Source organism: Dermacentor albipictus, chromosome 2, assembly GCF_038994185.2.
Source record: "Dermacentor albipictus isolate Rhodes 1998 colony chromosome 2, USDA_Dalb.pri_finalv2, whole genome shotgun sequence".
In the NCBI taxonomy this organism is placed as follows: domain Eukaryota; kingdom Metazoa; phylum Arthropoda; class Arachnida; order Ixodida; family Ixodidae; genus Dermacentor; species Dermacentor albipictus.
In genome coordinates this window covers 99001825-99017426 of record NC_091822.1, presented here as the reverse complement: position 1 = coordinate 99017426, position 15602 = coordinate 99001825, and the positions used below count along the sequence as shown (strand labels likewise).

The 15602-nt window shown below is 46.5% G+C and overlaps 1 protein-coding gene across 1 annotated transcript in view; it reads left to right on the top strand.

Annotated features, from left to right (window-relative positions):
• Positions 1 to 15602, top strand: part of LOC135915905 (uncharacterized) — a 185504-nt gene that overhangs the window by 147275 nt on the left and 22627 nt on the right. Inside the window, exons 19-20 of the mRNA XM_065449095.1 lie at positions 4603 to 4682; positions 13899 to 13967. Coding sequence (XP_065305167.1) covers positions 4603 to 4682; positions 13899 to 13967 — 149 coding nt within the window. The remainder of the gene's footprint in view (positions 1 to 4602; positions 4683 to 13898; positions 13968 to 15602) is intronic.

The window sequence follows — 15602 nt, the reverse complement described above, 5'->3', positions numbered from 1 at the left end:
CCGTTCACCAACATATTCAAGCTTGCAGCTGCGGTGGTTTTACTTCAAAATTGCATCTCCATCATAACATCTCTCTAATACAGCGAGAACAAATTCTGGGCCACAATAAGGCAAAACTCCCCAAGTATATTTTCCTAACATTTGGATGCTCATTGCATGGACTTGTTGGTAATACCACAGTGAGTTCGAGCAGGCTTCTCCTCAGCTTGAATTATTTAGATGGCAGTCGTCTAGTGCATCAGAAAATTCATTGAAGACCGTTTCAAACTGCAATGACGGGGTTCATTTGTCAATATTTAAAGGTGGCACATCGTGCCTTGCTTTTCACTAATACAATCAACTCTATGGTTTTACTAACCAAAACCACGATCTGATTATTAGACTTCGAATTAATTTTGATTATCAGGGGCTCGTGCACTTAAATGCAATTACACGATTACCGAGCGCTTTTTTTTAGATATCGGCGGCCGCGGCCGTGAACAATACTGCGACCTCGACCTCGACTTTTGGCATTTGCAAAATGTGTCTCTGCAGATGTAACATTGTTTTCGGCCACCTGCTTTTTATCATTCCTACATTTCGTGCCCACAATTCGTACCTTGACGACTACAGCACCTTCAGTTGTTGATGACACTGTCGTATATATTCACCTCGTTTTGATGTGATCGCGGCAATAGACAGGTTTAATTTTACCGTCAAAAGTTGCATCAGCCTTTTTTGAAGAACAACCTCAAAAATATTCAGTATACAGCATATGTGTCACGTTTCTTGCAACAAGTTTGTGTGCGTAAGGAAATGTGCCGCAAAGACGACTAACTATCTGCTGCGCTCTAAACTTATTCTAGTATTGCTTTACTCTAAGCGTTCCACCTTCTTTCTTAAGGGAGATGTAAATACTTCAATCCACGTAATGGCACAAACTGCGGAAGTTTTCGCACTGTCGCGGAGCGCAAAATTCCCCTGTCTCATAGTGCGCATTTACGTATTCCGACACGATATGGTGGAGCAAGGAAGCTTGTCACCACCCTGTACTGAGAAGCGCAGAGAGTTCGAGAAAAGCTTACGTTGCTGTTGCTACCAATCGGCCTTCGCGCGAAGCGGCCCCGTTTTCATGGTCACCGAGAGGAATATCTCCCCGATACAGTGAAAGTGTAGCACCACAGGGAAGAGAAGCCTGCCGTGGAGGCGGAGTCAGGGGACAGAAAGTACGTCATCGCAGACAGGGAAAAGTGCCGACGTGTTCGGACCTCGCTAATTGGTCCGAGAAGCGCTGACGTACACCCGAGGTTGGTGAACTGTTTGGCGGATCGGCGAAGCGGCGACCGATCTTGCTGCAGCGATAACTCGGCGGCCGAAAAGATACGGAAAAGATACGGAACCTGGAAAGGTGACGAGAGGCTCGGCATCAAAGAACGCGACCTTACCCACCAAGTGACGGTATGGAACAATATGCGGGAAGGGCCTAGCTGGTAATTCATTATGAATACAGCGCAACAGCTGACGGAGGACAGAAAGAACGAGTGAACGAATATTGCGCCAATGACTTCCGCAGATAATTCTGAAGTTTCAGAACGCTATCTGCTTAGTTTTTTGTTTTCTGTAATTTCCGCGTGTGTTTTCGTTTTCACAGTGTAATTCCCCTTCGTACCTAGCGTTAACGAATGGTGATGATATCAGGGACTAGTCAGGAAACACTGATGGGGACGTCTTTCGACCAGGGGTACTACTGTAGACATTGTCAAATTCCGTCATGTTTTATGAGCGAGGATCACGTACGGCAGACTCTGATTAGCTCAAAATGCCGCCATTCCTAAGTTCCACAGCATGGCGTAATTCTACTATGCCCAAAAGTACCCAATGTTCTCGACGAAAGCCTGTGCAGCTCTCGTTTCTCTAAACGTTGTTCATTGCACGTACCTGCTCCTTATACGGAAGCACTGCGTCAAAAAGACAGGTACCCCCGTTTTTCAGGAGAGGACCGAAATGTGCCTCATGAGTCATATTCGTGGCTATGTACAATGTTCCATAGAACAAAGATAACTTATGATGTTAAGTGTATTTTGACCACCTGAAACTCAGAAGGGAATTTCGCCGCATTATTTTGACCACCTGGTGCTTTCTTTTATAACGTGTACGAAAAGCCGGGTGCAGCCAAAGATCCAACTCAGGATCTTGTGCGCAGTAGATTAACGCCAAAGAAAGAGCCATCGTGCGATTATCATGGGCATAACCCAGCGAAGATAATTCATTAGACCAAATAAATAAGCGTAAACTTATTGGACGTCCCGCCCGGCTCACTTTGCCGTCTTAGCGTAAGCATCCTAGCCCCTTTTCCGGTTTCAATACCGAGAATAAAGTGGCTCGGCCGCTGTGGACTGCGTGACGGGATACGCCATTAGGCGAGCTTTCCCAACCAGTTGGACCACAGACGTCAGATATCCTGCTACACGACGTCATCTTGATGCATGCGGCTCCAGGTCAAGCGCTCACAGACCGTGGCTATAACTTTTTGTCCATGCTGATTGCAGATAAGCTTGCGAAGTGCCTTTCAGCCGAACTCCATTATTGAGACCATTGCTCTCTGTTATGTTACCTTCGCTTACAACTCTTCGCACAACACTGCCGGAGTCTATTCTGCGTTGTACTTCCCGTACAGCCGATATCCCGCGCTATCAGTAGACATCTTGTTCCCGTGGATAGTGACCTGGAATAGCGAACATGCCAGTTGTGCCATTGCCCGCGCTGACCACGCTCGACAACTGGCACGCGCTCGCCTGTCAGTTTAAGAAGAAAAACACAAGGGCCTGTGCGACCACTCTCACTAAGAGGTACATTTGGTTTCTCATCGGGATCTATCGTGCAGTGTGTCGAAGATGAGGAGTACAAAAGACACATCGCTTGACTTCGTTATCACCACCTATACATGGAGCAGTGGTGTTTACGTCTATGTTTTTGTTATTTTTTGTTAAGTAAAGCCAGTGAAAACAACACTTTGAAGCACGGATATAGCTTTCCCAAAAAGTTGGGCATGATGCAAAGTGCGCAAGCTGACAGTTTGTTAGGGCAGGAACTGTCCAGCGCCAGGCGTTATCCGCAACGCGAGCGTGTATGTCGAATCCTGCGCGTCGTGCGCAGCGTCCCGGGGGGGCACAAAACACAAGTGTCATTGTCCAAGCAGGGATATCTGTAGTAAATAAAACACTACTTATGTGGGCCTTCTCCTAAGAAACAAAATTTGGGTTCAGCTGTAGTTTTATTGGATTTTCCAACGTTCAGCCGAAAGAGCCAGTGCCCGCTTTCAAAAGTGGGCCGGGAGGCAAACGACATACTTTGATCCCTCTCCCACTTTTGACAGTCGCGGGGGGCAAGGGCGCAGAACCTGCTTGCAGCAGAAGCTGCTGCCGACGAGTAGCAGCCTTGGGACGGAAGGGGAGGAAGGTCCATGAGATTTGACGGCTATTGCTTGCATGGGAACGTGCGACTAACGGTGTATTTCCGTGTCTTGAGGTACGTTGTTCAGTAAATCTTCAGGTGGTTTCAGCTGCGTGGATAGTACCGTGGCGCGGGGTAGTCGATGAGCTCAGTTCATTTCCTGGGATACCAATGTGCCCCGGGATCATAGCCTTGGTCACGCAGACGACGCCCATGGAGGCGGAGTTGTTGGACCACAGTAGTGGTTGTACGAGTGTCCTTACAAGCTCTAAAGGCATTTTGAGAGTCCGTAAACACTCTGTAATGGCGCTTAGCATCCCTTGGAAAGTTGTTAGCAGTGTGTTCAGCATGCTCCGGCGAGAAGACGCACCAGCGTGAAGCAGAACGCCTTCACACGTTCGCGGCACACGCTGAGAACTGCGCCAGTCGCATTCCAGAAGCCGATTGCAACTCTCCTGGCTGCCCAACACACTACGGAGCCGGACCGTAGTGCTTCTACCTTCGCCGAAGTGACTCGGCAGCAAAACGCCGCTCGCCAAGCAAACCTGAAACACGGTAGCCGACCCCCAAATCATTCGCCTTTCGTTGCACCGGACTGTGAGTTCACGCAGCAACAAAAATCCGTTTAGTTCAGCCTGTACAGTTTGCGAACGCCTGTGGCTTATGGCGGTTTGACGCAGTGTACGGCACGTGCAGTGGATGTCTCCCGGGCGCGAGTCGTTCAACAACTTTGGCTTGTGTAGCGATTTTCGAGGACTCTGCGGATTGGTGGAGTGCTTGCACTGGCTACTTGCAACTAAATTCTTCGCGTACTATAAGAATGAGACATATTCTGTTAAGACGCGTCTCACATTCGTGTTCTACCGATTGCTTTGAAAGAGGGTCAACCATCTTTCTTTCCGCACGCAGTAATTAAGACCAAGAAACGAAATGGCACCAGTCACAGCAACAACATCGTTGCTGCGAGAAGATATCAATAGAATTACAGGATAACCCGCCAATATTCAGCAAATGCTGAATATTTTTCTTTTTATCTCGTATCATATCTTGATATTGCAGACACTTTCACGCCCAAGTTGTGAGTGTGGGTATTTTTTTATATCACGTGACTCCAGGTAGAATTTCCGTCTGCTGCTGCTGATTGTCGTTATACTTGTTCGTTTTTGTCAGTCTTCTCGGCCACCAAGAAGGATCCAGAAGGGAAAGTTGTGTTCGACACCATCAACTGCCTCCGCAAGCTTGTTAACCCCGTAAGTGTTCCTGCTTGCCATTGAATTCCCTTCCAACAGATTCTAATGCCGCATTACCCCGATTTATAGTAACTGCTGCGCAGAGAGAAAAAAGGCGCCCCTACAATGCCACGACCTTTCTCCGTCTTTACTGCCATCTGCAAATGGAAGCCTGATTATACTACAGGATGTTTTCTTTCTTTCTTTTTTTATGAAGTAGCAAAGTGTGAAAAAGTATGTATAGCAAGGTGGTCTCGTGGTAGAGGTAAAGAGGGAATGGAAAACAGAGTATCATGCCTATAATATATATAGTGCAGCTGACGGTGGTCTTCTCCGTACCACCATCAGTCGCACTTCGCTCTTCGAAGAGTAAGGACGTGCCCAGATTGAGCTCAGCGTTTCGCTCTGTTGAATATTATGCTCCGGAAACAAAGAGAAGACGACGAAGTGAGAAACGAGCGTGGAGCCGAGCGCGCGCCTGCATTTTTTGGAGTTGCTTTTAGCAAGCGTCGATTAAAGAAGACGTTCTCTACTTCGGCTCCGCCTCCTGGTTTTCAACATTTGGTGCCGTGACCAGGATATCAGACCTACAGTTGAAGACCCCTAACGATGAAGCGAGCTACCTGAAGAGGATGACCTACCGACGCGATCAACGCGACGACGCTGCAGCAGAATCGAAGAACGATCCACGTCATCACGAGGCCTACGATTCCCGACGTGAGGACATGGAAAGACTACGACGGAAGCGTGCTACCGTTTGAGCGGCGGTCACCAGGATCATCAACGAGATGACAACTCTTATGCAGACGGAACCAACGCCATATGGTGAGCTGACCGACCATCTTAACCTATTGAAGATAAAGAAAACTATGCTTACGGACCTTGATAAGCAAGTAGAAGAGCATGTTACGGATGATAACCTTGAGGATGAGCTTCAAAGCGTCGGAGAGTATGAAGAATCTATCGTCCTCGCGAAATCCCGCGCTGAACGCATTTTATCCGATCAGCAAACAACGACTACGCACGAATCTCGCGATGACTTTCGTCAAGCACGAGCACACGTTAAGCTACCGAAGCTCGATGTGCCGAAGTTTTATGGAGACCCCATTAAATGGCCAGAATTTTGGGATCAATTTGAGTCTACTATTCACCAGAACAGATATATTACAGATGTAGACAAATTGAAATATCTTCGGAACTACTTGATGGGTAAAGCGGAAGGTGTCATCAGCGGCCTGTCGACAACTAACGAGAGCTATAGCACAGCTATAGAACTTCTCAAAGAAAGATTCAGTCAGAAGTCACTGATTGTTAACGACCACATGCGTCGCCTTCTAAACCTACGTAAAGTTCGTTCTTGCAAAGATTTCGAAGGGCTTCAAAGGTTGCATGAAGAAGTACAGACTCGCGTGAGATCCCTGCATAACCTTGGCGTCGAAGAAAAAGAATATGGAGTGCTTCTGAAAACTGCTATAATACAAAATCTTCCGCAAGAAATGGTACTCCGTTATAATCAGCGCATCTTGTCTTCGACAAATACAGGCGTTACTAGTGACAGGCTAAATGAAATGTCTGTTCTTCTAGACTTCTTGAGCCTTGAAGTAAGAAGCCGGGAACAGACTATACTGATGACTTCTGACAAGAGAGAACAAGCGTCAAGAGCGAAACGACAATTTAATGAGCATTTCCAAGGTTCTGCATCTATGCTAACTGTGAAACTGACTACAGAGAGTTGTATATTATGCGGAGACAAAGGTCACTCGGTGGATGTCTGCCCAACGGAACTAACATTAGGCGAGAAAAAGCAGAAACTACGGAAATTAGGATGCTGTTTCCGCTGCGCTAGACAATTTCACAAAGCTAAGGAATGCCGAAGCTGGAAGAGACTAAGCTGTGCGAAATGCAAGGGACGACATATCACCACGATGTGCGACCCAAAATGGAAGCAGAAGAATACAGAATCGCAGACAACTGTTTCCAGCTCATCGACGGACTCGCTAAAGTACAGAGTTCTTCTGCAGACCGCACAAGTTTGGGCTCTGGGCACTGGAAGCAAATGCTTTGTGAGAATGTTGATTGATGGTGGCAGTCAACGCAGCTTCATCACGGAAGAATTATCTAGGAAGCTGAAAGCCACTGTGTAAGCAGAAGAGCAGCTCACAATCTCGGGATTTCGAAACGTTTCAGCACCGCGGAAATATTATAGGAGAGTACGAGTCACGCTGCATAGCCAGTACGACTCAAACTCACTTGAAGTAGAGGCTATAGAAGTTCCAGAAATATGCAATGACTTGTTAGCATTAACAGAGACAAATGTACTTGCAAAGTTGAAAAGCAAAAACTTACGTTTGGCTGACGTCAACGCAGTTCAGGTCCCACCTGAGCCTGGAATAAGCGTCCTTATAGGTGCAGACTATTACTGGCAGCTTGTCAGCGGCAGAATTCATCGACTGGACGACTCCTTGACAGCCATGGAAACTATCATAGGATGGACAGTTCATGGAGATACGAGAAGTCCACCTAAGTTCTACAAACGGGAAACCATAAGGAACTTCAATATATGCCTAACGGAAGCCAACGTTTCCCAGCATCTGAGGTCTTCCTGGGCAGTAGAACATCTGGGACTGACTAACGAAGACAGACTTTCGAAAGATGACGAGCGCATCCTGGAGAACTTCGTGGAAACAACTGGTAGAAACAATGGTCGCAATCAAGTTGAACTGCCGTGGCGCAGCAATTGTTCCCAACCTAAAAATAACCGGGATGTCGCATTAAAGAGGCTGGAGTCCTTGCAGAGAACACTACATCGAGACCCAGAGTTTCAGAAGGAATATGACACTCCCATTAGGAGCTACTATAACAAATACTACGCTGAGAAGGTCCCAATGGACAGTACGAGTGAACATATCACGAACTATATGCCACACCGAGCAGTAGTGCGATGCGACAGAACTACGACTGAAGTACGGGTGGTATCCGACGCCTCTTCTCATGCTCCGGAGTCACCTTCACTCAACGACATCTTGTGGACAGGACCGAATTTGAATCCCAACATCATCGACTTACGGCTGAAGTTTCGCAGCTTCAAGATTATAATTTCCGCCGATATCGAAAAGGCGTTTCTTCAAGTGTCCCTGGCTGAACACGACCGAGGCGCGTTTCATTCCTTCTGGTTTGAAGAACGGTCTTCCAATATTGAAGAACTGCGCATGACAAGGGTTCCTTTTTGTGCCTGCAGCAGTCCCTTCCTCCTTGCTGCATCTCTGCGACACCACTTCCAAATGGTAGAAGACAAATGTCCTTCTACTGCCAAACTATTGAAAGGTCTTCACAGAAAGGCAGGTCTTCACAGAAAGGCGGCCACCAATAGGTTGTCGGCTACTCAAGGACAGTCATGGAATTCTTGGGCCGAAACTATCTGCTTCAAGAGTCCAGAAAACGAAGAAACCGATACAGAGGCAGAGACAGCGAAAAGAGAAAGCGATGCCATGAAATTAAGAAAAGTGGATATGGGACTTTTCGGATTTAGTCTAGCGTGGGATGATTTCTATTTAGTTGTGTGTGAAATATGTAACCAAGTTACAAAACCACAGGCTCTGCGAAAGGACTTGGAGCAGCGGCATGGGAGCATCGACACTTTTGGTAGGGGTGACCACACTGCTGACACGTGCGTGCTCCACTCGGCGGGTGTAGGGAAGTCGTCGGGGCACAGCTCCTTGTCATCGTCGTCCTCATCGTCGTATTCAACGTTCTCGTCTTCCGCCCTGCGACACTCGAGTGGGCTTGCCGGGCGCCCGTCGTCAAAGTAAAGGCTTTATCTGGGTCCTCACTGTCAGAAAGGCACAGCAGTGGGGTAAAAAGGCTAAAACGCAACAACCACACGCTGGCCCACGTTGTCCAGGTGGAGCGAATGCCACCTCCACGACAGCCTCAAGCCATAGCCGCCCGCAACAGCTTGCCAGGCCTTGAAAAGGAATTAACTTCACCCCAGCAGTCACCACCTTTAACCCCTCGAGGGCTTGGAATGCTGTCTGGGCCGGGGCCAGGGCAATTCTTTCACAAACACCCGATGTATGCACCAGCAGCACGTCAGCAATGGTGGCTGCGACGACTTCCACTGCGGCACCTACGCCCATCAGGAAGACATGCCAGCAATGGTTCAACCACGAACACAAAGTGCTCATGGTGCCGACGGCTTTGCCGACGGCAAAGTTCGCTCATGCAAAGTGCGCACATCTAGGGTGCGATCTTGTACGCGTTCCAAAATAGAACGGAGGCGGTCCGTTCCACCGAGCCGCACACGGTTGGTCAATTTGAATGGTGACGAACGCCATGACGTCAATTGTGAGGTGATATCTGCTGTCAATCACTCCGTGTCGTCTGCTATCGGACGAACGCAACGGAACGGACCGCCGATTTCGCGACGGAAAGAACGGACCGCCTCCGTTCTATTTTGGAACGCGTACAAGATCGCACCCCTAGTGGCAACACGTTGCGGAGACCGGCACAGAAGCGGTACCACCTAGAATCTGCTGGACAAGCTCCGTCTTGAAAAGAAGCAAGCATACTCATATTGTTCGGCCGGGAGCTGTTGAATATTATGCTCCGGAAACGAAGAAAAGACGACGAAGTGAGAAACGAGCGTGGAGCCGAGCGCGCGCCTGCATTTTTTGGAGTTGCTTTTAGCAAGCGTCGAATAAAGAAGACGTTCTCTACTTCGGCTCCGCTTCCTGGTTTTAAACACTCTCCAATTGCGAAATTCCTTGCAAAATTTTTCTCGTACACATTTTTTTTTTTAAATGTCACCTGCGGCAGATAGAGGACTCAGAGGTGGACATTACTTTAACAAGAAAGTGAAATGCATAATCAACTAATTATTTTTTCAATTATTAACGTTACATATTGCAATTTGCGAATTGCAGCCGGTGAATTTGGGAGCCCTTTCCAGGTGAAAAAGCAAATTAGGCTGACAGCAGTTTTGATATAATCCTTTCCTATGTGTGCGACAAAATACAGTCATGTTTCAGTCACTTTTGTGCTTCCATGTGCGCGGATACACTGTCGCCCCGACTGCATGCATAGCTCTACAGAACGCTTTGCAACATCATCGCCTCGTCCGGCGAGGCACACCTTCCGCGCCTACGCACATCAGCGGCTTTGATAACAGCAACTGCTTTAAGTAGGCTGGCTGTAACGAGAAAAGCCACTGCTCGCCATAGGAACCACTCCGCCACACTTGCTGTGCGGTTCGTGGATCTACGAACCACAGCTGCGTCGGCGGCTCCCCTAAGACCTCTATGTGATTTATTTTATGTTCGTTTTATTGTAGAAGAATGTTGTTTAAAAATTGTGTGGCTTTAGGGGCTAAAACCACGACCTGATTATGAGGCATGCCGTAGTGGTGGGGCACTCCAGGAATTTGGACCCCCTGCGGTTCTTTAACGCGCACCTAAACCTAAGTACATGGCTATTTTCGCATTTCGCCCCCATCAAAACACGGCCGCCGTGGCCAGGATTCGATCCGGCGACCTCGTGCTTAGCGTGCCAACACCCTAGCATAGTCACTAAACAACTGCGGTAGGTTTTCCAAAGCGACGAGCCAGCGAATGCTGGTATTTTGTGTTGGAGTACGTCACTCAGCAATGCCACAAATACATTAAACAGCGCTTTGTTAAAAAAGAAAGTTGACCAATAGTGCATTTTTATCGCAAGGCGCATTTACCGCAACTCGGTGTTTCGAGATATGCCTCGAAACCCAGAGTTCGTTACTGTTCATTCCGAGGGAGTAACCCTCAACCTCACCAGCTTTAATTCGTAAATTGCAATACTAACTTAATAAAGTAGTTATTGAAACCTTAATTAGTAAATACATGTTTATTAGTGTATTGTGCATTTTGATTATTTCATGCGTGTAATGCACGCCTTCATAGTAATCCAGCTGAAGAATTCCGATTACGCTACCGGCCACATATGATATTAGAAAATTCTGAATGATCTAAAAAATGAAACACCGCCTAATAGGAGTGACACAAGAAATTTCCGGGGTGCAAAGTATTATTTCAAGACTGTTTGCACATACGTACGTATGTGGCAGAAATTTGTTTATTCCTCGCGAAGAATTTAATGGCCGGCAGTTCCATTTTTGAGTTTTGAGCTGTAGACATGGTGCCACATGTCAGTGTGACGTCATGAATACCAAGGTACTTTGGCATGTTCTGTAATGATCTTTGGCGAATTTGGTGGCAGATTTTATTTTAGAAATAAACAAATTTAAGAATATTAAAACTTCACGTAGCTGGACAGAATCGATGTAATCGTGTTTGCCGTCACTTGGACATACTCAGAAAATTTCTTGTATTCCGCTTAATTAAATAATTAGTCCTAATAATTACTTAAGTTCTCATAGGTTATAATTCGATTATAAGTGTCAATGAGAAAATTGTTGAGCAAGACGAAAAAGCTCCCGAGACAACATTCCGTTGCTCATATGTGGTACATAACTGTGTTCTTCCGAGCATGAATGAAGCCCGCGATTAGGCGCAAAATAACACTTTTGTAGCACGTTTTGAGCAACAAAATGTTGTATCGGGAGTTTTTCGTGTTGCCCTAAAACTTTCTGTGACACTTTTCATCCAATTGTAGTATTTGAGAAGTTCATTAATGAAGACAAATTATTTATTAATTAGTAATCACGTGGTTTTATTTGATATTTCGTGAGCTTTCTTTAAGCACCGCAAAAAATCACAACGCAGCGTGTACAAAAACATGAACCACACATTTCTGAATCCCCTCTACAACGCAACGAAACGCGCTTGGCCCTTAAGTGAATATTAAACATTTTGCATACTTCGTCTTGCTAAATACCTAATTAGCCGAAATATAAAAAAATGATCTTGGGAGCACCAAATGACGGCAAACCATATGCCGTTGCTTTCTTTCATCTGCGGCTAACCACTACGTTTTAAAATGATTGTTCAAGTTGCGTGATAGACCCTGAACATTGCGTTAAGAGGAAGCTTTTGATTGAGCCCAACTCCTATGCATGCTTATTCAAATGCATGTAAAACGCAGAAACACTTTTCTTAGATGAGAGCATCGCCGATTTATTGAAATCTGTTGCATTTGAGAGAGAAAGCTAAAGTCTAGTGACTGTCGGAATTGGAATCTGGATTTAGGGCATGGATGTTTTGAAACAAATTCTCACCGAAAAATATAGAAGCACGAAATTTGAAATTTCATAGCTCTGCAACAAGAACAGATGTCGCAGTTCCATAAACTGAATCCGTTACAGCATTCAAAGTGGACAAATTTTATGTATCAGTTGATATCTTTTATTTATATCTGACTGACAGCGAGTTTGCGGCATATGTAGGCAAAAAAAAACTTTAAGAAACAGACACATCAAAGATAATCTTGGGTCTAAGCGACGCGATGCTTGTTTGGGTTACTGAGGTTGCGGAGGCTACAAGCACAACCTTGCGGCCTGCAGCTGTTAGCCGACTGCGTCAGGATTGTGAATGTAATACGTTATGATGCCTGCTGAGGAAAGAAGTGTAAGGAGGTATTAAGGAGGTATAAAGATAAAGAGGTATTAAAGACACAGCGGTACTTAACCATACACATTGACCGTATGGGCCAAGAATAGAGATATAACTATTGGCACGAACGCAGGGTTCAAGGAATGGGGCAGACAAAATATAACAAGGCCAAAGAAGTCGTCGAATACCCTGTGCTATTGTGATGAGGGGTGTGTGTCATGTATTCCTTATTGCACAGCACAGAAGTGCACTCGCTCGCTCTACATTGTGTCTAGATATGCCATTATTTATGAGGCCGAATCATCACAATACCCGGTTGATCAAAGAACCAGCAGCCCTATTGCAGGGAACTCAAATAAGGGGCGCTATAACGTAAAATTATTCCGAACTTTCCCATTCCAATTCAGCAATCAGTCCTCCGCGATTGGTCAAAAGCTTTTTTGGACCACCCCCCCTACACCTGTCTGTCACGCGACGTCCCAAAAACCGCAGTAGCTTTCAATCTGATATGACGTGTTCGCACTGATTATGCATGACAAGACAAGCCGCCCAGTGCAGGCAACGTCATTCCTTTCTCAAGAAAACAAAAGCGACCTCCTATGAACGAGGACAGCGGTTGATTGGTTTGTTCAGTAGTTCAGACAACCCCGCGGGTGACCTCCCGATGTTTGCGTCAGCGGATATGCAAGTTTGACGTCAGGAGATTCGAATGAAAACATATTGTAATAGTTTTACGTTATAGGGCCCAAGCTGTCGAGTATTGCGCCACATTCCATAAATATCTGTGTCCTTGAGAGATCGTGCGTTATATGCACAGGCTTTGCGTGTTTACAGTTTTATTACGCACAAGATGGACGCGCTGGCTGGCTTTACTATGCTGGTCTGCAGTTAAGGCTATGTAATCTTGTCTGATGAGAAACGTTACTCGCTCGCACTTACGTGCGTAAAACTTTGGTAGGTTTGGCGGAAACAAAGCTTCGCTTTAAATCTGCACTCATCTGTGAGCTCGCGGAACCACTACCGAATAACAAGTGAAGCAGTTCGTGCAACTCACCTTCCACAGCCATATTTTCCTCGAGGTCACCAGAATAGCGCCGCGTTTGGTGTGTTGCGCCTGTACTGTAATGCGACCTACGCGGCCTGGAATCGATCCCACGACCTCGTGAAGAGTGGCAGAACGTCACGGCCACTGAGTAGCTGCTGTGGCAATGTGAACGCGTTCATGTGCGCTATATAGTCTGATCTCATGGCAAAAGGCAGCTTCACTTCGCAGCATCAAAGCCTTTCTCTACCATACTGCACCGCGTGAGACTTGTCGCAGCATCCTGCTTCATCGACAGGAATCATTAGAGCACGTGTCCCATTTGGAACCAGCACACCACTGGATGCACATAGAACAGCTACAGACCGCTGGTATTTATTTGATACGATCCCAAAAACGATGCTGACCAGGATGGTTTGTAAATCATGATAATTGAAAAGCTCAAGCAGCACAAAATACAGGAAGACGGGAGGGGGCACAGCGCCGTCTCGCTTCTTCTTTCTCTTCGCGTGTTTTCGCAGTGCCAACACGAAACCAATTATTACATGACAAACCTGCACCATTTTGTCGATAAGTGCTTGCCAGGGTTTTTCGTGTGCTGAATGTAACATGACAGCATTCTTGAATAAACCGAAGCTCTTGCACTCCTCCTTGCAGAATAGCAAGAACAAGACCGGCGCTACGCAAATCTTCATCGACACCGTCGCCGTGCCAATGGCTTACGCGGTAAGATGTCGGGAATCAAAAGGCGTGCATGCGAGCTTGTGTTCCAAACCGGCTGAATGGCTCCGACGATCGGACAAGAGATAGGAACAGAAATAGGTCGCTCGCTGTCAACCAATTTGGTGCGGTGACACAGTGCTGCCGTGCAAGTTGCGTCGAAACAACGTTCTGTGCCCTGGATAAATTTATAGGTGCAAGTGCAACGGGGATCTGAACAGCCATTGCCTCTGTTGGATGCTTGGCCGTCCTGCAAGAGTTGTGCGCAAATTGCACTTTATACAAGGCACGTGGAAAGTGTACAGGGTGTTCCAGCTAGCGTTAGCCAAGCTCTTAAAAATAATACACTAAATGTGCGACAAAACAACCAATCGCATTCTGTGAGCAGTGACGTACAGCACCAGGAATATTTTTTTTCATTATTGAATTATCCATACTTAGATTATTAACGTATTTTTTATTTACTTAATTTAGGGGACGGATTTTGACGGAAAATTAGTTGTTTTTCTAAACTGGTGTCCTGGTCCTTTTAATGAAGTAATGCTAACGTGATTTTTTCATTAATACCTCTAGCTGTGCTGTCGATATGTGCGAAATTCTGAGTGAAATATGTATTTCTAAGCTTATGCAGCACCAAACAAAATACAGAATGGGCAAATCTGGACGCAAGCGGACACGCACCTGGCGCTGAGAGGACTCTCGTGACATGCTTGTGAATACTTATATTTATCGAGAATAGCCCATATTCAGGGCAACCAGTGGTCATTCGTCTGGGCGATATTTTTGGGGGGAGGGGGCAAACGCCTACATTATTCGCGTATGTGCCCGCTTCACTGGAAATAACGTGTAAACACGTAAGTGTGGTGGTGCTACGCCAGTAGATGGCATCCAAAGAAGATTTATTTACTGTTACGGTGAAAGCCTTAAGTGAGTCATAGTCAACTCGCGAGGAACGCGCCGTCGGGTCCAATGGTACAAAAACTATCATCATCATCATCAGTCACTCGTACCTCCCTAAGCAAGCAAAAAATGCAGTGGCTCATTCCTCCTGTAATGCAGAGGCTACAAGCACTCTTCAAAGTGAAGCGTACAGTGCCTACACTCAAAGGAATCAGGCATACAACGTACAGTAACGCGGAGCCTAGTCGACTGGAACAAGAAAGAAACACACACGTGACCTTCACAATGGCTCATACCCCGTAAGCAATGGCTGACACTCCCAAAAGCAAGCAAAACATGCAATTACTCATACCGCCGTAAGGCTGAGGCTGCAAGCGCTTCGCAAAGTGAAGCGAACAGTGCGTACACTAATTCAAATCACCCATACGACACACATAACAGCATACGTTTGAATCCCCTGTACAGAGGATGCAACCTAAAGTCGAAGAGAAATGTCGTTACCGCGTGTCGGACCGCGCTACACGAGCACATGAAGCCGCAGCTAAGCGTCGAAACCGATCTGAAGAAGCCGAACTGGGAAAGCAGCAACGTGACGATGCTTGACGGCGCGTTGCCAAGTGTGCAGGAGGATTTCGCGTTCACGTTTTCAGGGCTGTAACATGCTCCAGATTTTCTTACATTGGCGTCGTGAAGCGCCACGTTGTTAGTCCTGTAAGAGAGGTCCGGCACCCAACGCCCTTA